A 25,489-nucleotide genomic window follows, 5' to 3' on the forward strand; every position below is an offset into this window, starting at 1 on the left:
TTTTTCCTCATATTCACCCCTGCCCTGCAGTTCAGAACACAAGTCATAATCTGTCACAGAGTTCGACAGCTCAGTTAAAAAGGAATTTACCTGCACAGAGAAGATACACCAGGTTGATTTCTGAGATGAAAGAATTGAGGAAAGGTTGGGCCTATAAATCACTGGAGTTTGGGAGAATGATTTTGGTAGAACTCAAGATTCTGAGGGGGTTAGACAAGGAAGATTTTGACAGGATAGTTCCCCAAATAGGGAGGGAAGTTAGATCTATCTCGGTGCAGTTTACAAATAAGGACTCTCCCTAATTCAGGTGAAAAGGAGGAGAAATTTCTTTTCTTGGAAGAATTTAATTTAAGGAAGAGAGAGACCACAGATTTTAATCCGTAGTAGGTTGAAGGGTTATGGGGAGTGGGCAGAAAAGTAAACTTGAAGCCGAGATGAGATCAGCCATAATTGTATTAAATGGCAAAGCAGGCTCAGGTGCTGAACTGGCTACTCCTGTTCTTAGCTCTTATGTTCTATTGAATCCTTACAGTACTTACAACTTCAGAGAACAGTAAGGCTGGCTCATTGAATATTCAAGGCTGTGTTAGACAGCTTTCGATCTTCAAAGTTTTATTTTGGAGATGTGCAGTTTGGCAGGAAAGAAGAGTTAAGATTGCAGTTAGGAGATCCATTATCTTGCTAAATGGTGGAGCAGGCTTGAGGTGCTGAACAGCCTACTGTTGCTGCAATTTTGTGTGTCCTTCTGTTCTACTAAGGAAGATACATCAGGGCGACCCTAAATACAATGATTCATCTGGCTCTCTGTCTTCGCCATGATAATACACTCATCCTTCGCTCAGTTCACTGCATCAGTTTTAGAAAGCCATGCTGATACCTCCTTGCTGTGACACTAGTATTTTGATGCTTTAATATTCTGTCCCACTGGAAGATCTCTCTAAAGACTGGGTGCCAAACTGTTAAACTGTAATAGGAGAAATAAAGTTATGTAACAATTGTAATTAGCAATTGCCCAATTTTGATTTCAGAATCCTTCACATCTACGCAGCCAAAGGAATGCGGGAACATGCCTATGCAGCTGCTGAACGAATGCGTGAGCTCAGACGATTGGATACTAAAGAACACCGGGGAAAGGTATACAAACTTTAAAACACATTCTTATGAAATAATTTTGCCTGAACTATTACACAAAATAGTCTTACAGTTTTTGATTGTCTAAATCCATAAATGTACTTCCCATATGAAGAACGTGATTCTCTAAATGTTAGACAGACTTCAATCTTCAAGTGACTCAAAGGCTATTGGGAAGGTTCAGCCAAGAAGGTGGAGGTAAAGCCATCAACCAATCAGCCATTGAATGGTGGAGTAATCTCAAGGGGCTGAATGGCCTACTCTTGCTTTGGTTTCTGGACTAGTGCTGCAAGGTTAAAGCAAAAGCAAACAAAGTGTTAGGATGTGTTATTGGGACAGTGTAATATGAATAAAATCGCTCCATTCTTACAAAATTTTGACATTCCTCTCCCCACCTCCTCACACCACCCCACATTATCCCCTTCATAGAGACCTGAAAGAGTTTGGGAGCGTGTTGTCAGATTGACATTTGGCTTAAAGGCAAGTTCATCACCACACCATGCTTAGAGAAATGTCTTCTCACTTTTGAAATAAATAGAGATTTTATGACAGCTTGTCAGATAATGAAATAACTGGACTATGTCTGATTGTTTGAGTTACATAGGTGGGACAGTAGCAGAAGCACGAATAAAGATTAAGTCAGCATGGAACTAGGTTAAGAAGCTTGTGCTTTTGCAAAGAGTCATCAGCCTTCAGCACAGATTGCTCAATGATTCAGTGAATACACATGTAGAAGGAATGGAGAAGGTTAGCATACAAGTACAGTGAGCTGTTAGCAAGTCAAATGGATTACTGGTCTTTACTGCAGGGGAAATAGTCTTACTATGGTTGTACAGGGCTTTGGTTAAACTGAATATCAGGAATACTGTGTGCAATTTGATCTCCATATTTAAGAACAACATGAGTTGGAGACAGCACAGTGAAGTTTCAATAAATTAGTTGCTGATGAAGTTTTTGTTTATTCATTCATGGAGTGTTAGGTCAGTGTTTGTTGCCAATCCCATAGAGCCAAGAGGGCAGTTAACAGTCATTGCTGTGGCTCCAGGGTGACACTTGGCCAGACCAGGTAGGGATGGGCAGATTGCGTTTCCTAATGGATGAAACAGGCTGAATTGCCTACTCCTGCTCCTATTTTCTCTGTTTCTAAGTGCCCAGACTTTTTTTTTAAACAACAATTGACTGTGGTAGCTTGACCATCAGGTTGAGAAAAAGTACTAAGAACACTAATGGGATGAAAGGCTGGCAAATCCTTAGACCTAGTGGCCTACATCCATTAAAGGACATGAATACATTAGAGATTATAAATCCAAACAGATGTAACATCATTATTCACAAATGGAAGGAGACCTTAAGCAGGAAATTATAGGCCAGTTAGGTTTACAGCTGCTAGAATCCATTAACAAAGATGGCATAAGGTACAGGCAATATGGTTTTGTGAAAGGGAAGTCATGTTTAACAAATTCATTGAGATGTAACAAGCCGAGTTCAAGTACCACCTGACATGCATTTTGGGCAGGTAGGACTTTGGACCTGGACCTTCAGGACCAGAGATAGGCATATTACCACTGTACCTCAAGACCCCACTTAAACTGGATATGATGACTTTGGAGAGAGTAGAGATAGTTAGTTATTTTCAGGATGGGTTCCATAGAATTGACTTGTCTTCCCTGAGTATAGTGTTCTAATTAAAATATTAATGAAGATGAAAGAATTCGATAAAGTAGATAGAGATAAGTCGGTTTTTCTTTTGGAGCGGTGATAGTGAAGGAATGAGTCTGAAAGTAGCTGGTGTAATGTTAAAATTAGAACCAGACTCTACAAGGGTGACGTAAGGACACAAAGGGTAGTGGAAATCTGGAACAGTTTCACCCTCAAAAAATACTTAGTGGGGTGGATTAAAATTTATGACATCAAGATGGGTAAATGGAGCTGAGGTTCAAATCAGTCATGATCTAATGGAATGAGGGCAAAGACTCAAGAGGCTAAACAGCCTAATTCTGTTCCTGTTACATCAATACTGGCTACAGAGTAAATCCTCTTATAATATTCACAGACACCCCTATTGGTTGCTGTGGTCGCAAATCAGCCTCTGATTGTACGGGATCTGATTATGTTCGGTGCTGACCTGCATGCTGTTGACGACAGAGGACAAACCTTTCTACATCTGGCTGCTACCTATGGCCATCTGAGTATCATTCAGGTATGCACATCTGTTACTTCTTCTCTACTGATAATGAAAGCTATGGCTTGGTATCTTAACTATAATTTGTTAATACTATCCCAGACATATAATGGATTGCACCAAGATACTGCATTTCAATCAGAAATTGAATGGTTTCTGATTGAAACCTTCCCAAAGTATTTCTGCAGTTTCCCTGTAGCAGTGAACACACACGGGCACTCACTGTGTTAAAAAGACAAAATTGCAATTACTGGAAATCTGAAATGTAAACAAAAATACTGCAGCTGAATGGTAAGTCCTCCAGCATCTGTAAACATAAACATTAACCGTCAGGTATTCCCCACCTATCAGCACCTACTGAGTAACAGCAGTCTGGGATCAAGCCTGCACCCAGGTGAATTCTGGGCTGCTATTGGCCCAGAGTTGTCAGTAGTGTGATCAGCTGAGTCCTATGCTTTCTGGATATGCAAAATTGAAGGACAGAAAAAGTTAAGTTGTTTCATCAAGACCCTATCATAGCATTGAGTTTGAATACTCTGTCCTTCACCCTCTCTCAACCATTCTTGAACAGCACGTTCCAAATGTTTTTACAGACAAAGTTTGCAGTGTTGTAAAGTAAGGTCCCTTCACTTCTCATGCCTGACTGCTCAGCAAACCAAACCATTTTGTCCTGTCCCTTCATATCATAATGGAGAATCATCCTAAATCTAACAGTCTAAATCTTTGTCATTTTGCATAAAAAAGGAGCAAACTAAAATTCTCACTGTGAAAACTATATTCTGTTTTGTGTACTTTACATTAAATAAAACAATTTGTTGATTAAATCTTCAATAGAGTTTCTATCATTGGCACCCTCTAAAGACAGCCATATTCCCTGCAGTGAAACATGTAACACTGCTATTAGAGCAATGTTTTGCTTTAGACATCATGACACACCTCCGGACCGGGTGGAACTCGAACCAAGGTCTTCTAGCCCAGAGATGAGCCTCATGTCTATTTATCACTTAACTACATCTTGGGTAATAAAGGGTATACTCCAGATCAGACAGAATACAGGATCCATTGATGGGAATGACCGTGATGCTGACCCTCATAACATCTGCTGCAAAACTTTGAGAATTTGAGTGATACATTTGGCTATCTTGAAATCCCATTCAGGCTAAATCACTGCCACTGAAAGAAAACCTAAGGACTCTAGAAGAAGGCTTTGTAAAGTAGAGATAGTAGGAACTGCCGATGCTGGAGTCTGAGATAACAAGGTGTGGAACTGAATGAACACAGCAGGACAGGCAGCATCAAAGGAGCAGGAAAGCTGACGTTTCGGGTCTGAAGAAGGGTCTAGACCCGAAACGTCAACTTTCCTGCTCCTCTGATGCTGCCTGGCCTGCTGTGTTCATCCAGCTCCACACCTTATTTGTAAAGAAGAGTTGTGAGCTGAAGTTTGAGGTCATGAGCTCTGAGGCACCGAGGTTGCCAGAAAACTCTGGCTGAATTATAACAGCTGTACTCCCTCTCTGACCGGTCGCCACTCTCTTGGTTCTCATTGAGGGGTCATGACAAGTTTCAAGACTTAAAACAGGATCACAGCAGGGAAAGATTTGGGAGACAATGTTCTAGACAATGACAGAGAGGGAAGCATGCTCAATCAGTCTTTTTTCTGTATTAAACCATAGGCTAAGAGTCAATATTAGTGATCAAAGGATTAAACAATAAAACACAAGTTGACACACAAAGAATGCTCCTGCAATGCCATTGGAACCCAGTCAGCCTTGCTTCTCTGTGTCTCTAACTAGGTTATAAACCTTTATGTATGTTCAAATTAATACTGCAGAAAGGATCAGAATTGTTCCATTCTTCACAGCAATCAGATTACAAGAGTATTTGCATAGTGACTGTCAGATCCACATTGTAAACATTCAAGGCTATCGGGGAATTTCAACAGCAACAGACCTTCATGCACTGCACTTTTTATTTAAAAGACTTGTGCCGCCAGCAATTATTTTTATAGCTGGAAGGAATTGGATTTCAATGTACTTATCTAATGTTTGCCTGCAATGTAAAAGATTCCAGGGATAATCATAAAAGTTAAGTTTTGGAAATAATACAGAAAAGCTTTTCATCTTAGTAAAAAATGAATTTTTGTTCACTGCCCACCTCCTTCAACCTCAGTAAAGTTGCCACAGTCCAAGTGTTTTGCTCTGTCATGAGAGAGTAGATAACTAGTGGTGATTTTAACCTGAGGGTCACCTTGTTTCAGGTGAGGGCTGAAGCTGAGAAGGTGGGATCTTCATGGTGACCTCAAATGGTATATTATTGAGCCTATATTGTTGGTGTCACTCTGCATTGCAAACCAAACATCCAGCCAGGTGAGCTATGTAAGTCCCTCCCAATCCCATTAGCCTACTGTGGAAGGCAACCATGTTCTTTTCGTTCATCTATGGGATGTGGGCATCGCTGGTAGGCCTGATCTTGAAATCTGATCTGGTCTTGAAGCATACAAGTTAAGGAATGTTCTGGGAATGTGAGTGCTGTGTCCATGCACCTGATGATATGTGCTCAAGGCCAGAAATATTTTCTCTCCTGGGACATAGGACAATAAGAATGGTGGCCTGCCAATGCCAGACAGGAAGAGTGTTCGTTTGTGCAAAAGGGGCAGGAAAGAATTGCCACAAAGCTAAACTGAGAGAGGACTCTTAGGGGACAGAAAGCAAATCAGGCAGTTTGGATGATGTGAGGCAGTAGCAGCTGTCAGGAGGCTTTTATTGAGAGCAGGAAAAGCTTTTAATGTTCCGCCACTACTTTCCCCCAGCAGCTGAGATTGATAGTGTAGTTTCACCGAACAAAACATTTGTACAAGGAATGGATTTTTGTTCAGGTTTGTATATCACATTCCTTGAGATATTTGTAAACGTTTGCAGCAATCTTTGCTTGTTGCAACTTTCTGACACACGTGATGTGAAGTTAAATATTTGTATAAATGGTTACGGCTTTAACACTGGTAGAATTGGTGTTTTTACAGTAGGTTATTTGTTATTAATCTTACATCAACTTCTCTTGAAAATGCTGAATCTGGGACACAGGTTCACAAGCACCAGTTACCCCAGGTTTTTCAAGCGACTCCAAGTTGTAACCTTTTTTGGTAAGTGTTAACAGGTTGTTAAATAATTGGGAAAGAGTAATATATCCAAGTCAGTCCTGCCTTTATCCCCTGCTTTCCCAATGGGAAAGAGTTATCAGAAGTGGGATCTGCTTCTCATTTATTCCTTTCTCTAACTTGGGATTCCCAAGGTCAGTAGCTACCATTGGCGTTCCCCTAAGATCTGCTTACACAGTATGAAACTAAGTCAATGCCAGAATTATCCTCCGTTGTAAAGCTCAGCTACTATCCAGCTAGCATTGCCACATGCAACATCAAAGCAAAATGCCACTTCCATACAAAGGGCGGAATCTTACCAACACTGTTTATAATCAAGGATGTTCCCTCTTGTGGGGCAATGTAGAAAGAAAGATTATCGATTTAATTTAAGGGGTAGCAAATTTAAAACAGAGTTGGGGAGAAATTACTTCACTCAAGGAAATCACTACTCAGAGTGTGATGGATGCCAGGACATTGAGTAAATTTAAGCAGATAGATTTTTAGTTACAAACAGGTTGAAGAGTTATGGGGAGTAACTCCACAGAGGCCAGTATCCTGGTACCAAGTCACTCTCTTTATTTACACATGCATAGTACTCGATATTGGTCTGGCATTGTCAGAGTGACCAGAGCTGCTGACATTTCTGCTTATATCTGTCAGGCAGGGCTCCCTGATTGGACCAGGTTAACAGTCCCAATCAGGGAACTCATTCTATTATGTCCACCTGGCTGATCTCATTACAATCACTAGAGGGAGCAGGCAGGAAAGAGGAGCTGAGGCTGAGATAATATCAGTCGTGATTGTATTAAATGGCATAACAGGCTTGAGGGGCTGAATTGCCTATTCCTGCTCCTATTTCCGGTGTTCTTAATTTCTTATGATTGGGATCGTTTCAGTGTCAGAGACACACTAACAGGAAAATCTTACAGGAGGCAACCAATTAAGATATAATTCCAAAATGTACTTTACAAGTTACATCCCAACTAGCACCTCACCCTCAGCCTCCTAATTAATCTTAAGAACCCAGTGGATTTGCACATTAATTACACATAAAATCTCGCTGTACGTTAGGGCTAGAATTTAACAGCAAAAGTATCTATTGAACAAATACCAATCCATTTCTATGTCTCAAAAAGGAAACAATTTAAATTGTTTGGTCTCATTCCAGCTGCACATTCTACTTAGATTTTTCTTGAAAACATTTTATAAGTTTGTTTTTTTTATTTTTCTGCTGTGTTTACTCTCTCTTTTTCTCAATCGTATCTTTCATTACATAATGTTAGATTAAGAAAGTATATGTCAGAGAATCATAATTATTATGGTGCAGGAGATCATTCATCCCATCATGTCTGCACTGACTCTGTTAGCTAGTGCTTTCTCCCTGTTGTTCCCATATTGTTGCACAGCATTTCTATCCAAATAATCATCCAGTGCCTTCTTGAATGTAATTCTCATTGTCACACGGAATGAATTGAAGAACCTGTACAGTGATATATGAGGAAGTAAAGGGAGAATGTTACATATCCTACATTTGTATGAGTTATAGATATGTCTCAGATGTTATGGTTACATGAAGAGAAGTCAGTGGGAATCCTGAGTGTATTTCTTATCCAACCACCCTTAGGAAGTATGCAGAAATTAACTCATAGCAATTTTAGACTCGGTAGTGTTGTCACCCATATTTGAGCAACTTGCTCACACTCGCTGCCAAGTTTCACAGAAGTTTAATGTCCACTCGGATTATGCACTGGAAGGCAACTCCTGCTAATGGAACACAACCTGGGCGCTGATCACCAGAGGAGAATAAAGGAGAGAAATTTAGTGGAAAATTAATTCAAGAACTGTCCATAAGAGTCAGCAAAGTGACATCCATTGATTACTCTCCTAATTTCTTACACACTTGTTACGTTCTTTATTTCTCTCCTTTTACTAGTTTCCTTTTTTTGTCTTGTGGGATGTGGGTGTTTTCTCTCTCAACATTGCGTAAGAAATTAAACAATATATGGGGACAAAACTTACCTGTAGCAGCAGCAGAACACTTCCACTAAAACTAGACAACCATCATTTCAGGAAATAACTTTTATTTTTGCTATGAACAGTTAGTCCCCACCGTGTTAAATGGAACCAAGCTTATAGGTGAAGCAGGCACCAGACACAAAGTTATCACTGAAAGTCTCTCAGTTCTCTCCATGTTCGGTCCTAGCTATTGCCTCCTGATAGACTATTTTGAAGTTACAGACAATTAATTAATCAATTGCCATTAATTACCTGTTTCATTTTTAACCTTAACTATTTGATATTAACGCAGAATGTTACCAGGTCTGTGTAAATGAAGCAAATGAAATGCAGGTAATACTGACCTGGAATTTAACGCATCGGTTGACATTGCTTGGATGCTTCCATGGAATGCAACAACAACTTATTTATCTAGCACCTGTAACATCATAAAGTATCCCAAGGTACTTCTCAGGAAACAAAGTATGACAGTGAGCTACATAAGGAGATATTAGGGCAGATGATTAAAAATCTGATCAAAGAGGTATGTTTGAAGGAGCATGTTGAAGAAGGAAAGCAAGGTAAAGAGATGAAGAAGTATAGGAAAGGAATTCCAGCAGTTAGTGAAGTGGCAACTGAAGACTACATTTACTAATGGGTGATGTTCAAGAAGCTAGAATTGGAGGTGTATGGATATCTGAAATAGTTGTGGGGCTAGACCAGATACAGGAAGGGATGTCCATGGACAAATTTGAAAACAACGATGAAAATATTCACATTAAGGACTTTGTTTGAGTTAAGAACCAGGCATCAAACTTTTGAATGATCTCAAAGCTTAGAATATGTGAGGTTATCCCAGATGTGGGCTGGACAAGTCAATTCAAATGGACACACAAAAAAAAGTCGAATATTGAATTGATACTTCAAATCTGATCTTCCATAAAATGCGTCTGTTTTTGCAGATGGTCATAGCAGCTGGAACATTGGTGAACTTGGAAACCAGGGATTTTGAAGGTATGAACTTCATGCACAATTCTGACTGAATTATCTTATGTGAACTTTGCTTTCGATCTGTGTGACAAGATCCACATCAAAGTTTTTGCCCTTTGGCAATGGAACAGTCCAGTTTTTAGAGTAGGCTGCATATACATGTTTGAATGTAAACGATGCAACCACTGGTCTGATTTGTTTGTCCTTTCTGCTCACTAGCTAAATTTCACAATATTGTTGTAGCCCGGACCCAATGAAATTGAGATTCCAGTCAACTGGCAACAGGACATGCAGCAGTAAATTTGCAACCCTTTCATTGCCTACCCAATATCCTTTTTCCATTCATATTAAAGCAGGTTTCTGATGCACTGTGAATCATTTTTCATTGGCGCCCAGACCAATTTCACATACAAAAGTATTTGGCAGGGTTTGGATAGACTAAAATCCAAATAAATTGTCATACTACATCCAGTTTTGCAGCCAACTCATTATCTTAGTTTCAGGTGCGGCTTCAGCAATTGCAAAGAACCTGAAGAGGTACATTTTGATTTTGATTGCAAAAGACAGTCAGTTTCACATGGCACTCAGGTTTTAATTTTCAATAACTTTCCAGAGACCATCACCACCTTTAGGCTGTCACACAAAGTCAAGACCTACCCCCTAGTGGTGGGGATAGAAAGTTGCATGTATGCAAATTTTACCACCTACAACCAGCAACACTGGGCATTAAAAAATACTGAATTCTTGGCTGTTACTGAGGGGGTGCGGGACTAAGAGGATACAAGATAAAAGGGAATGACAGATTAATTTAGCAGGTGACCCTTTGTCTAATACGTACTGAAGTGAAGATAGGGAAGTGGTTGAAGATACTGAGACTCTCTTGTATCTCTCCTTGTCACAGCCCCCATTGTTAAGAGCTACAGCTTGGCACTAAGACCTAAGCATCAGACTGCAGATGACTATTACTGCTGCAGAGGTGCCAGTCTTTTAGGGACACAGGAGCAGGAGTAGGCCATTCATCCCCTTAAACCTGCTCCACCAGTCAATTTGGAAATGCCTGATCATTCACTGCAATGCCTTTTCCCTATGCTACCCCTATCCCTTTGGCTACATGGTAGGAAGGCTCCAGAAGCTTGTCCTGATATTCTCTGCTAACCTAAACTGTAAAGAAAGTTCATTCCAATTGTTTTGGGTCATTGTGCCTATGCTTGCAAAAATAACATCTTTGTGCCTGAGTGGAATATGTTGACCATTCCTTTCTCTAGAATGCTTTCCTTCGTAAAACATCATTGAGAATCGTACTTCAAATGAAGCAATCAACACAGTGGATTTCAGGCTTAGACAACACAGTATGGAGCTGGAGGAACACAGCAGAGCAGGCAATTCTGAAGAAGGATCCCGACCCGAAACATCAACTTTCCTCTCCTCTGATGCTGCCTGACCTGCAGTGTTCCTCCAGATCCACACTGTGTTGTCTCTGACTCCAGCATTTGCAGTTCTTGCTATCTCTGGATGTCAGGCTTAAACCAATAATATTCAATCTGTTATTAGTAAGACGTGCCTCTGCTTACAGTGAAAGTATTTAAAGAGGAGGTAGACAGATTTTTGAAATATCGGGGAGTTGATGGCTATGCTGAGCTGGCATATAAGAGGAATTGATGTCTGGGGAAGATCAGCCATGTTCTTGTCTGATGGTGGGACAGGATTGAAGGGCCTATTCATGTTCCCATTTCCCATGTAATCATCTGCTAAACTAATATTTGACTGCAGGTAAGGAGAGTTGGAACTATCCGAGGAAATATCTCTTCTGCAGTTTGAACTCTATAAATCTTCCTCCTCTTCTGGTTAGGAAGCCCATCAGTGCATGATGCAGGGCAAGACCAAAATGTTGAAAACTATCATAAAAACAAACAAATATAGTTAAAAAGGATGGAATGGTCCCTTAGCTCAAATTAAACACAGCAGTATCTTCACCATTAAATTTCACCACACCACCGTTGACTCTCCAGACATCTTCAATGCTGCCTTTCACACATGATGTCCTGCATGCCCAAGTAACTGGGAGGAATGAGAGAATGTGAATGGCCCCCAGGTACGTATTTTGATGAGGAGCTAGCCGGTTTAAGCCAGATGGTTTCAAGGGTGGAAAGATTGGCTGAGATCTAGCCAGACAGAACCCCTATCTACCTGTTCTTTGCTAAAAGCAATAACATTTATTCCTTAACAATGGCCACCTGACAGATCCCTTTTAAATCTTTCCCCTCTCACCTATGCCCTCTCATTTTGGACTCTCCTACCCTGGGAAAACACCTTGGCTATTCACCTTATCCATGCCTCTCATGATTTTATAAACCTCTATAAGGTCACCCCTCAGCCTCCTACACTCCAGGGAAAAATATCCCAGCCTATCTTGCCTCCTTATAACTCAGACCCTGCAGTCCTGGGTAACATCCTTGTAAATCTTTTTTGCATCCTTTCCAATTTAATAACATCCTTCTAGAATGGGGCTTCCTCCCCACATGGGAGTGCAGATCTAACCCTGAGGCAGTTAACAACCTGCCATGCATTAAATATCTGAGTAACCTCCCAGTGTGTAGGTCAGATTGTCTCTGAATTTTGTGGGGGGTTTGGGTGGAAACCCCAGTGCGATATAAAATTCTGCCAAATGAATCTGCAATATGTCTACTAGAATCTGCCTCCTGTAACCAGAAAAAAAGCTTTCAAATAGCAACCTAATAAATTTTATTGTGGTTCCCACAAAGTAAAAAGATCCACTTCAAATTTGCAAGAACTAAAGCAGTATACCTTTGTAGCTGTGACAAGAGAGACTGTGAATTCTTTGATAAGGTGTGGTCCGAGATAGTTTGCAAGCCATTGTTAACTTGGGCTGGAAGGTATCCTGTTTCTGACAGTAACACAGGTTGAAGTTGAATTTATTGTGACCCAGACCTCACCTAAAGTTACTACAGTAGAACTCAGTTCAGATCATTCCCGAAACGTCAGCCTCTCTGCTCCTATGATGCTGCTTGGCCTGCTGTGTTCATCCAGCCCTGCACCTTGTTGTCTCAGATCATTCAAAGACCTGTTTTGTCAAAGCTAAATGAACAACTAATTTTAACAAAAGTAGCAGAAGGAATGTTTTAATTCCAATTTCAATTTGAGTCAGCTCCTTCTAATTAACCAAATTTATATGAAGAGCAAAAAATTATTGTTAAATGCTCCCCTGCTTCTCAGTTCTTTTGTAACAGGTCCAAAGTTGCTCATGTGTTACAAGGAAAGCAATTTGAAAGATTTCACAGATTATGATTAGCATTTCTTAGTGCTCACAGGCCAAACAGTGACATGATAGATTGGTGACATGAAAAACCAGTAAATGATACAGTCATTCTTAAAAATGAATATACTCATCATACAGGAGCACTGTTCTGAGGAATACAAAACAAGTCTGACCAGTACGTGTCATTCATATTTTTTCCCTGTGGGATAGTTGCATTAAACAGGGCAAATTAAAAACATTTCAGGGGAGCAGTGTTTCTTGACAACAAAAAGTGCTGAAAATCACAGAGGGTCAGGTAATATCGTTAGATCAGTTGCTTTGTTTTAACTCTCACTGAATTTTATCGTTCAAATGAGCTCGATGGGAGTGCGTGCAAATCCCTTTCAATCCACAGTAGATTACTAGTCAAGTGATTTTAGTGAAAATTGCTCCCCAAAGTGCTGCCTTTACTTATCTTTAGACATTTAGATCCTGATGAACTCATGCCTGGAGGAAGTATTGATTAGAGTTTGAGCTACAACAGGATCCAATCAATCAGAGCCACCCTCTTCCATCATCCGTGGTTCTCCACCAAGAACATAAGAGTAGTCAGTGTTGGGAATGGGAGAAATTGCCATTTCAGGCACACACTGCTTGTGTTGAGTATTCCCAAATGGGGTACAATATGGATTCAATGCAAAATAAATTACACTTTCTCAACCCCAACAATCTTCCATGATCTAATTTACAATCAAGGCCATCTCCAGAGTCGGCTGTGGCTTGGTGTAGTATTTGTGAACCATGAGGTTCAAACTCCACCACATGGACATGAGTACTATTCCAAGTTAATTCTCCAGTACAATGCCAAAGTGTCATCTTTTTGGGCAAAACGTTAACTTAGGCTTCAGCCACCCTCCTCGGTGAACATAAAATATCCATTAACACTATTTAAACTGAGAGTTAGGAAGTTCTTTTAGTGCCTTGGCTAATATTCATCTCTCAACCCATATCAATTAAAACAGGCAATCATGTTCCAATAGTGGAAGAATCAAGAACCAGTGGACATGGTTTGAAGTAATTGGCAAAACTAGCAGCATGAAGCAAAACTATTTTCATGCAGCAAGTGACAAGGATCTGGAACGTACTGCCTGAAAATGAAGCTGTAGGCAAGTTCAATTGAAACATGCAAAATGGAATTGGAGCATAAAGTTTGTGAAGTTACAGAGAAATGACAAAGAATGGCACCAGAGGAATATCTCCTTCAGAGAGCCAGCAACAGCATGGCAGGCTGAACGGTCAGCTGTGCTCCAACCATTCTACAGTTCTGTGCAATCCTGCTAACAAGTTTCATGAAGATGCTTAGTCTTGAATATGAGTCATGTGATTCAATAAAATTCAACAAAGGTTTCTCTGCCACCTCTCAAGTAAATTTTGATTGATAGCTCTACAGCCAGAGAAGGGTTTGAATCAGATAAAGTGTGGTAAGCTTTTGCTCCATTGCAAATGTCCAACTATATTGAGAACTTGATAGGTGCCTAGCCCAACTTGAAAGGGTTAGTGTCAAGTGAGTCTACAACAGTACTGTCCAAACTATTCATTCTGTGACCCTATTTTCAGATTCAAAAATTGGCACAAGCTCTCTTTGTGAGAGCAGGGATATGTTAAAGAAGGATTGTAGCTGTTATAATTCAGGTCAGTAATGGCAGCCATTACTGCCTCAGAGCTCCAGACCACAAAATTACATCTTGTGACCACACTTGGGGTCTGAATCCCCATTTTGGAAAGCCCTGCACATTATTAACATATTAAAGGAACAAGAATGAGAAGGCATAGAGTTAAAAAAGATGTGCAAAAGAAGCAAGGGTGATGCAAGGAAAATGTTTTCACTCCGCAAATAGTTAAAATATGGAATGCACTGCCTGGAAATGTGACATGGAGGTGCCAGTGTTGGACTGGCGTGGACAAAGTCAGAAGTCAACACGTCAGGTTATAGTTCAACTTGACCTGATGAAGGAGCAGTGCTCCAAAAGCTTGTGATTTCAGATAAATCTGTTAGACTATAACCTGGTGCTGTGTGACTTCTGACTTTGGAAATGTAATGGAGACAGGTTCAATTGATGCAATTCAAGACAGCATTAGATGATTATTTGGAAAGAAATACTGTGTGGGGAAATGGGGAAACATCAGGAGACTGGTGCTAGACAATGACACTCATTTGAAAAGCTATTACAAGGACAAGGGCTGAATGACCTCCTCTGTTCCATGACAATTCTGTGATTATCGCTTTAAAAGGTGTTATGGTTAATTCAGATATTGCGTGCAACGTGACCTGTTGTTTTCTATATTTTTTGCTTCTGTTTATCTAACTGCTCCTTCTTAAACTTGATTTATAGTGTTTTTGTCTGGTCTGGCAGTGAGTTTTTATTGTCCATCAAGGACAGGAATAATAAGATTGCATTCCATGATATTACATGCCTCAGTGGTGAATTGGCTCATTATCCGGTGGAATATGCTGCATCCCAGATTACTTTGCAAATAATGTCACATTTCAGTTCCTTGGGAATGTTGAACCTGCCCTGAGCACATCTAGTTCCAACCAGAGAAAGATCTAGTAATCTAAGCTTTATATCTAAAATACAATCAAAACACACCACTGTCCTAACTACCCTTGCTCTTTTACATAAGCTAAGACAAAGACCATAATTGTTGGAGATTTGTTGCCAGCTGTTCTATTTCCTCATCTGAACAAAATGTTTAACTGCCCAGATATCCCTAAAACAATCCAATAAAACGTAACAAAAATAAATTAATGTTTACCTCCTTACCTGGAATGTTGCAAGATCAGGCTTGTTTTGGTAAGGTTTTAAACTTTGGCTGCCCAATGATTAATAGTGCAATACTTATGTAGAAAGCCTTACTTTAAAACAAATCAGTAGTGTCAAGTCAAAAAGTGTATGAGTACTTTTGACAGTTAAGTTTTGTGATAAATAATTATCAGAACGAAACAAATAAAAGTTGTTTTTTGATGGTCTGTTTGCCACATGATTATTTTCATTTTGAATTCCCTTGTGTTTCAGGGCTTACACCTCTGCATTGTGCTGTCATTTCTCATAACTCTGTTTTTCGGGAACTGTGCTATGATCCTAACCTGTTACCACAGAGGCAGGATGAGCTACAGTGCAAAGCTGAACAACTGTTCTCCTGCATCAGACTTCTAATTGAAATGGGAGCCCTGATAACCAGCCAGGTAACTTGTTTTTCCAAATTATCTTAATGTACAACGAAAGACAGTTTGATTAACTTTTCCATAGACTTTGTTCCTTTCCATTGGTATATATAACTATACAGAAATATTTGTCCTTTTAGTCATTACAGTGTATTTCTGCCCCAGTCAGAAATTTAAAAAGATTTTCTTTCAGATGCAAATGATCAGAGCAGGAGTAGACCAATCGGCCCATCAAGCCTGTTCCTTCTAAATTCCAAAGAGAATGGGCCCAGTTTGCATAGCCAATCATCATACATGATAACTCTTTCATCCCAGGGCCCAATCTAGTGAACCTTCACTTCCAATGCAAGTACATCTTTCCTTAAATATGGAGACCAAATTAGCACGCAGTACTCCAGGTGCAGTCTCATCAAAGCCCCTTGCAATGGCAGCAAAACCTCTTTATTCTTGTATTCTAACCCCCTTGTAATAAAAATCAACACACCATTTACCTCTTGACTGCTTGTTATACCTGCATATTTTATATTCCTTATTTCAGTGCACTCAGGTTTCTCACAACATGCCTTTCTAAAAACAAAATTCTACTTTTCTATTCTTATGACCACCCCCTCCACCCCTTTACACTATACTTAATCTGCCATCATTTTACCCACTCATTTAACCTATGCCAGCTCTTTGTGTCCCCCACATAGCTTACATTGCCACCTAGATTTGTACTGTGAGTAAATTTAAATACACCACTCTGTATCCCTTCATCTTACTCATTAATATGGATTATAAGTAGCTGAGGCTCCAGCACTAATCATTGTGGCGTTCCACTAGTCACGGTCTCCCAGTTTGAAGTTCACCATTTACTCCTACTTTCTGCTTCCTTTCCATTAAGCAATTCCCCATCCATGCTGATACATTACCCCAACACCATGATCCCTTTTATTGTGTGTTTTCCTTTAGTGTTACACCTCATTGGATGCCTTTTGGAAACCCAGATACAGTATATCTACTTTTCTTATCTTTACATACCCTATTAGTTACATTCTGAAAAAAAATTAATTTGTCAAACAGGAATTCCTCTTGTTAAACCATCTTAACTCCTTCTAATAATGCCATGCATTTCTAAGTGAATTGTTAGAAATCCATAAAAATATATTCCAGTACTTTCCCAAAGAATGCTGTCAGGTTAACTGCACTGTAGCTCCATTGTTCTTCACTCCTTCCTTTCTTTATCAGCAGTGTTACATTTGCTAACTTCCAATTCCCTGGGACAGTTCCAGAATCTAGGGAGTTTCTGAAAAACTTTAACAACCATGCACTAATTTTATTCTCATCCTCACTGACATGTAAACCACTTCATTAAGAAGCTTCAGAGATAGCAGGAACTGCAGATGCTGGAGAATCTGAGATAACAAGGTGCAGAGCTGGATGAACACAGCAGGACAAGCAGCATCAGAGGAGCAGGAAGGCGTCAGCTGTGTTCATCCAGCTCTGCACCTTGTTATCTCATTAAGAAACTTAATGTGCCATTATTCGGAGATGAGCTGGTTCCACATTTTGCTCTTTCACCCTTCCTTTGGAAATCATCTCATGTTGTGGAGGAGATAGGATCAAGTGCCAGCCTCCAGGAAAGCAATTTTCAGATTGTATCCACACTCCTCCCATCCCCACTGCCAAGAGAAAATCCCAGTTAATGTAATTATGAGCACGCAAATGATAGTATCCTTATATCCTTAACTTATGTGCTAGCTTTCACTCGGTTGCCTCTCACAAGACTAGAGATTTTAAACAAATTAGTTAAAGGGCATCAGTTACTGGTGCATCTAGATGCTGTGCCACCAAGAGGAAGGACTACATTGATCAAGCTTCCATTCTCAGTCATGGTTTTGAAAAAGAAAGATCCTCCAATTTCTCAGCTACCAAGCTAAAGAAGTAAGACGAGAAATGACCATTGGGATGAATGTAACTGATCCAAAATATACTGTGGTGACAAATACAGGAAGCTAGTGTCTTTGGGAGCCACACAAACCATAATTTTATGTTGTGTTATTTTGGTTTGGTTTCAACTTCCTACACCACAAAAAGTAATCGTAGTAATTGTCAGACTAGTTAAAGATGAAACTGAAGATTTAGTTATATGGAACTTAATGGGGTTACAAAGATTACTCATGTTGAAATTCTTTATTTGCTCAGAGACTGGTATGCCATCACCAAGGCACCCTTTATTTACTTGTGCACAGTACACTCACTGTGGTGAGCCAGCTCGGAATCAATGCCCTGAACTGAGGACATTCTAATCTCCTGTTCATATTGGTCCTACAGGGCTTTCTTTATTGGCCCAGCTTAACAGGCCTCATTAAGGACCTCGTAATCAATGAGGTCCACCTGGTTCCAATCACTACAGTACCCCTTTTTTAAAAAATGTCGTTTTATCCCTCTTGCTATCCTCCACTTTATTTTGTTATTTCATTGAACAAGGGCATCAAAATTAATGCCATAATTTGTTGCCCATTGTCAGTTTTGCTTGTGAAGGGGACCATAAGCCACCCTCAACTGGGGCATTTCATTGGGTAGTTAAGGGTCCATCACACTGCTATGGGTCTGGAGTCACATTTACATCAGACCTGACAAGAACAGCAGAATTGCTTCAATGAGATTAGTGAACCAGCTGCATTATTAGTAACCAGAAGAAAGATTGCCACAATGAGATTTGAACACGTATCCCCATTAGTGCTACCATGCTGGAGATATTTCCACTGGACTACCATCACATCCTAGTCAAGAATGTTTGCAAGAAGCCAGGTACACATTTCGCTGCCACAACAATGTTATGAGTGCTCTAAAACTAATTGCAGCAAGATTATTGATCACAATCTGAGTACAGCTACTTTATGTTCTAGAGGTGCTGTAAAGAAATATTCCATTTCTTTTGGACAACTTCCAACTTCCAGTGATCAAGAATACATTTCATTTGAGAAAAGAAAGTGAGGACAAAGAAAGAAATTGAACTTACATGGACAGCTTATCATACTCTCAAAATTCATTGTGAAGCTCTTCAGAAATTAAGTAATTTTGATTTGTCACTACTTTTATTGCACGGGCAGAACACAGTAGTTCATTTGGTACAGCATGACTTCACAAAGCAGGAATGGGTCAAATGATCTTGATGATTGTGATTAGTGAAGAAGGATGGCATGACGGGAATTCTCAATCTGTTTCAATGCATTCTGTGCTGAAACTGAGAGTACATCATTCCCTTGGTACTGCATCACACATGGGTTGAAATGGGACTTATTTTTTATTCATTCGCTCTCAGGATGTGGGCATTGCTGGCTGGTCAGCGTTTATTCCCTGTCCCTAGTTGCCCTTGAGAAAGTAGTGGTGAGCTGCTGTCTTGTACTGCTGTAGTCCATTGCTGTAGGTAGACCCACAATGCTGTTAAGGAGGGAATTCCAGAATCTTGACCTAGCAGCCTTGAAGGAACAGCGATATTTCCGAGTCAGGGTGATAACTGTCTTGGTGGAGAATCTGCAGCTGGTGATTTCCCAATGTATCTGCTGTCCTTTTCCTCTTAGGTGGTAGTGATTTTGGGTTTGGAAGGTGAACCCACAACTCCGTGGCAATAAGCATGTTACCATCTGAACCAAGTATATGCTCTGAGGTTCCACTACACTGCAAGACTTATGGGGCACTGGATAGAAGGCTTCACGATCAGGTTCAGGATACATATGCATATCTTAAAACTTAATTTTGTTTCTTGTAAACAGGACGTGAAAAGCAATAAAACAGTGGCACACTTTGCAGTTCAGGAAGGAAACCTCTTGCTGCTGGATTATTTTCTGAAACTCAGTGGCAGCAGGTCACATGAATTTGTCAATATGAAGGTTTGTGATATTTATTTAAATATTGTCTATAAGAGAAAAGATGAATTAATAACGTACATGCATCAAGATTGGCTAGGTCATTTGTAAGGCAATTTAAGATCTCAATTTAATTACACTGTTGCTGAAATGTTTTAATTCATTGGAATAATTCTAAGAATAGATCAGCTGTTAGTAAGTCTCAATGTTTCTTGGAAGCCGCTGGATTGCAGGATCAACAGTTGTTTGATTTGACTGGAAATCTGGATTCTTAGAGGATTCAGCAGATATCAGTTTTGTCCTGTAGGAATCAGATTTCGCTAATTGTTAGATCATCGTGTCAATTTTCATTTGCTGCACCCCAAATTATGCACAGAACTTTGGCTTGAGTAGATAAAAATTGTATTGAAGCAATAACTTCAATGTTTGGACCTCAAAATAGAAAGCTAGTTCTTTCTTCAAAACAGATTTTGCTTTATTCAGATACTTAGAGTCCTATGCCATTTGTAGTCCTATGCCTGACCCTCTCAAAATGTCCAACCTGAACCCTCTCAAAATGTCCAACCTGAACCATGAAGGATTTGGTGATATTTGTTTAGACATCGCATCGGTTAGAAAACAGATAAACCGATGATGTACACACTCTTACGTAAGAACACTTGGGCTCGAATCTATAGTTCTACAAAATTCTTCAGCTGAATGGTCAAATCTTCTCACTCACCGCACATTCCTCAGCACACTGCAATCCTCCTCCCACTCAGTACCACCTTCACTCCCTTCTTGTGTTTAGACTTACAGTTCAGCTCTAGCTCTGCTGAAACCCCTGCCTCCCTGGATTTAATTTAATATTCATATGTTTTTTACTATTTCTTATTTTTTGTGCACTTAATATTGACAATTTGGGTAAAGAAAGCTGATTTATTTTATATAAAAGGTGCAATTGTAAGCTGCTTATTTTTAGGCTTAATGACATTGAGGTCATACAAGAGACACTAAATATGATGACTAGTAGATTTAGAGAAGTGATTACACAGCAGGATCAGCCTTCCATAAAAATTAGTGTTTAATTGAAGTTAGGCAAATTCTAATGGTATGAAACAAGAACTTTCAAAAATTGATTGGAGTAGACTGTTTGCAGGTCAAGGAATGTCAAATATGTGGGATGCTTTCAAAAGTGTGATAATAATAATTCAGTAATTATGTTCCTGTTACAGTGAAAGGTAAGGTTAGTAGGATTAGAGAACAATAGATGAATAAAGATATTGAGATTCTAGTAAAGAATTAAAAAAACATATAATAGATATAAACATCTAGTTTCAAATTAATCTCTTGAACAGTACAATAAGTGTAGGGGCATTCTTAAAAAGGAAATCAGGAGGGCAAAGAGGGGATATGAGATAGCATTGGCAGATAAGGTTAAGGATAATCCAAAGAGATTCTACAAGTACGTTAGGAGCAAGAGTGCAACTAGAGAGGGAGTAGGGCCCCTTAAAGATCAACGAGGTCATCTTTGTGTTGAACCTCAGGAGATGGGAGAGATATTAAATGAATATTTCATGTCAGTTTTAACTGTGGAAAAAGAAACGGAGGCAAGAAAACTCAGGGAAATAAATATTGATGTTTTGAAAACAGTTCACATGACAGAAGAGGAAGTGCTGGAGGTCTTAAAAAATTTGAAGGTGGATAAGTCTCTGGGACCTGATCTAGTGTATCTCAGGACTTTGTGGAAAGTTAGGGAGGAAATTATGGCAGGGGGAGGGGGGGACCCTTTCAGAAATACTTGTATCATCTATAAACACGTGTGAGGTGCCGAATGACTGGAAAATGGCCAATGTTGTGGTTTTGTTTAAGAAGGGATGTAAGGAGAACTATAGACCTATGAGTCTGACTTTGATGATGGATGGAGTGATTCTAAAAGATAGGATTTATATGCTTTTGGAGAGGCAAGGAATGTTTAGGGAAAGTCAGATGTTTTGTGCAAAGCAAACCATGTCTCACAAACTTGATTGAATTTTTTGAGGAAGTAACCAAAAAGATTGGTGAGGGCAGAGCGCTAGATATTGTTAACTTGGACTTCAGTAAAGCCTTTGGCAAGGTTCCGCATGGCAGAGTAATTGGTAAAGTTAGATCACATGGGATTCAGGGTTAGCTTGCCAGTTGGATACAAAAGAAGCTTAAAGGCAGGAGACAGAGACTGATGGTGGAGGGTTGTTTTTTGGACTGGAGGCCAGTGACCAGCAGTGTTCCACAGGGATCAATGCTGGGTCCACTTTTGTTTGTCATTTATATAAATGATTTAGATGAGAATATAGAAAATATAATTAGTAAGTTTGCAGATGACACCAAGATTGGTGGTACTGTGGATAGTGAAGAATGTTATGTAAGATTTACAAAGAGATCTTGATCAATTGGATCAATGGACTGAAGAGTGGAAGATAAAGTTTTTGTTTTGGATAAATGCGAGGTATTGGATTTTGGTAAAACAAACAAAGGCAATTCCTATACAATTAAAAGTAGGGCATTGGGTTGTGTTGTAGAAAAGAGAGAACTAAGGGCTCAGGTACATAATTCTTTGAAGGTTGCATCATAGGTATACAGAATGCTTAAGAAGGTGTTTAGCAGCTTACCTTCATTGCTCAAACCTTTGAGTTTAGGAGTTAGGATGTTATGTTGAGATTGTACAGGGTGTTGGTGAGAGCTTTTCTGGAATCCTGCGTCCAGTTTTGGTTGCCCTGTTATAGGAAGGATATTATTAAGCTGGAGAAGGTTCAGCAGAGATTTACCAGGATGTTGCTGGGAATGAACTGTTTGAGTCATAAGGAGAGGTTGGATAGGCTGGGACTTTTTTTTTATTGGAGTGTAGGAGGTCGAGGGGTGAACTTATAGAGGTTTATAAAATCGTGAGGGGTATAGATAAATTGAATGACAGGTATTGTTTCCCTAAGGTGCAGGATTTCCAGACTATGACAATTTTCACAAAGTGTGACATAGATCCTGTTTTCTTTTGTAAGATAAAGTTTTGTGTTCTTTTGTGGAAGTTCATTGGCAGCCTATTGTGAATATGCCTGTGACTCATCACCCTAGTAAATAAATAGCAAAAATAAAAGTTATGATTAATCAAGCCAGATTTTACTCCGACATCTGATTTATCCAGTTTCCCCATCAGCTGAGGAGAAAGATTTTAAAAAGACATGATGGAGGGGAAATTTTTTTTTAACACAGAGAGTGGTATGAGTGTGGAATTTACTTCCAGACAAAGTCGAGGAAGTGGGTACAGTTACAACAATTTTTTTAAAATTTAGATAACTACAAGAAGAAGAAGTGTTTGGAGGGATATGGGCCAAATGCAGGCAGGTGGGGCTAGTTTAGTTTGGGAATACAGTTGGCATGGATTGGTTGGACTGAAGGGTCTGTTTCCATGTTGAGTGACTCTATGACTCTATGACTCTATTTGCAAGCTGCCTGTCAATGTATATTGAGCACCATCAGCTTACCCGAATTGAAGTCTCAGGACAAGGATGCAGTCACCTTGGACTGAGATGAAAAGAAATATTTTGAATTCAGATGGTTATGAATCTTCAGTATTTTCTACTTCAGAGATTATGAATTCCCACTTGATGAACGCACTCAAAGCTGAGAAAGAAAGGGTTTTTTGGATAAATTAAGCGATATAGGAATAGGGCAAGAAAGCTGAAGCAGAGGATGAGCTGTAAACTTATTGAATTGTCTCTCTCTGCTCCTGCGTCTTACGTTTTTAGGAAGACGAGAGCCAGCTGTAAAAATGATTTGAGATGTTCTCTATTGCTACTGGGTAAATCGCTCCAGCTGCCAGCCACTTTACACTTTCCAAATCTAAAGTAAACCCAGTCAGGTTCTCCCGCTGAGAGAGAGTACATTCAGCCTATCATTCCTGTGAGACCCCTTCCCAGAAAGGACAATCAAGTTTTTTAAAAAAGCCACAATATTTGGAAGTGACCAAACTGGACCTCCATTTTGAAGAATGATGGCTTTGATCAATATGACTCATCACCTGTTTTGCTAGTTTTTTTTAATTTTTAGCCACTTGCCTTTTGAAATTTACTATGGGCTTAATTGTTTACAATACAACATTTTGTTTTCTAGCAACCCTCCATGTAAGCAAACTTGCGAATCCATTTGCTTCATTTTAATCTTAGATGTCTGCCTTCTCATCAAGCAGAAATAACTTTTCTCAAGTCAGTCCATCAAAACCTCTCAGAATTTTGAACAACATGATCACACCTTTTCCTTACCTTTTCGCTTTTCAAAAAAAGACTGTTCTCTGTGATCTTTTTCTTAACTCAACAATCTCATTGTTTGTATCATCTTAGCGAAAAAAGGTCTTTTCATCCTTTCTAACATAAGACATTCAAAACAGACATATGTAATAATGTGCTATTTTACAGCTTTAGCAATTTATGTCAGTTCTATATCTTTCATTTTCTTAAAGATTTTAATTGGGTTGTTCATTTCCAGTACTTCCCATTTTAATACATTTGGCACTTATTTTACTTTTCCTGTTAATATTGTTACAATTCCAGCTGATGGGAATACTGGACAAATCAGATCTCAGGGTAAAATCCAGCTTAATCAATCATAACTTTCATTTTTGCAATTTATTTATCATGGTGATTAGCCGCAGACATATTCACAAGAGGCTACCAATGTACTTCAACAAAAGAACATAAAAGTTTATCATACAAAAGAAAAAACAGGATCTATGTTACACTTTATAAGAACTATTTAAAATGGTGTTGTTATAAATATCAGAAATAAAGATTTAACCACTTTACTGAACAACAACCTTTCAGACACTGAAACCTCAGTGAATGTTTACCAAGTTGATTCCCTGCTAGAGTTCCTTATTCAGTTGATGCAGCTGTCATTGGTTTCTGGAGCTTTCTTCTTACCGACTTCTAAGCATCTTCAGAGCAAACACATAGCTTTTTCCATACATTTATTTTCCAGCATTTTCTGACCAGTATTTTGATTAGCTGATCATGCTGTATCCACCAGTTTTCTAGATTTTTTTTCTCTTAAACAAACTTCTTTTTTCAGCCAAGACCCTTTTTGGAAACTGTTGTTAACAGCACATCTGCTTCTAGACACCTTTTCTCTCTGAATGAACCTGCATACTGCTACTTTTTCCAGATAGATCAGACTTTCTGTGATACTGGGCCCCTATCACAGGACAACAATTTTTTTTCCTTGTGCCATGTTTTAATGGACTAAACTGTTTGCCTCAAGTGTTTAACTATCTTATTGAAAAGCATGTAAACAAATTTCCAGACACACTATAACTACTAACAGAACTCAAAAATGAAAATAAAACTATGTCTTCCCCCTCTTAATGCACACAATATAGAAATACCAATCAAACGTAAAGTTGTACATTGTTCTTCCATTTTAGAATTTAAGTTTCTAAACAATAACATAGCATGAATGTCAATTCAATATGCATATTACTAAGAATTAAGAGGAAATGATTACTCTAATCACCCAGTATAGCAACAATTAAAAACTGTGAAATAAAAGAAAGATACTGTGGTTGCTGGAGATCTGAAATCGAAACAAAGTGTTGGGCACTGGAGAAACTCAGCAAGTCTGGTAGCATCTATAAGGAAAGAAACAGTGTTAATATTTTGAATGAAGCATGTCTCTTCTTTGGAAGAAGTAATAGTTCTAAATTTGTTTGCGCAGGAAA

The 25,489-nt window shown here is 39.2% G+C and overlaps 1 protein-coding gene across 1 annotated transcript in view; it reads left to right on the forward strand.

Annotated features, from left to right (window-relative positions):
* Positions 1 to 25,489, forward strand: part of LOC109927133 (NF-kappa-B inhibitor delta-like) — a 126,383-nt gene that overhangs the window by 93,010 nt on the left and 7,884 nt on the right. The window contains exons 6-10 of the mRNA XM_020527050.2: positions 1,029 to 1,134; positions 3,185 to 3,331; positions 9,407 to 9,458; positions 15,768 to 15,937; positions 19,675 to 19,791. Of these exons, the coding sequence (XP_020382639.2) occupies positions 1,029 to 1,134; positions 3,185 to 3,331; positions 9,407 to 9,458; positions 15,768 to 15,937; positions 19,675 to 19,791 (592 nt within the window). The remainder of the gene's footprint in view (positions 1 to 1,028; positions 1,135 to 3,184; positions 3,332 to 9,406; positions 9,459 to 15,767; positions 15,938 to 19,674; positions 19,792 to 25,489) is intronic.

This window comes from Rhincodon typus, chromosome 32 (genome assembly GCF_021869965.1).
Source record: "Rhincodon typus isolate 14 chromosome 32, sRhiTyp1.1, whole genome shotgun sequence".
In the NCBI taxonomy this organism is placed as follows: domain Eukaryota; kingdom Metazoa; phylum Chordata; class Chondrichthyes; order Orectolobiformes; family Rhincodontidae; genus Rhincodon; species Rhincodon typus.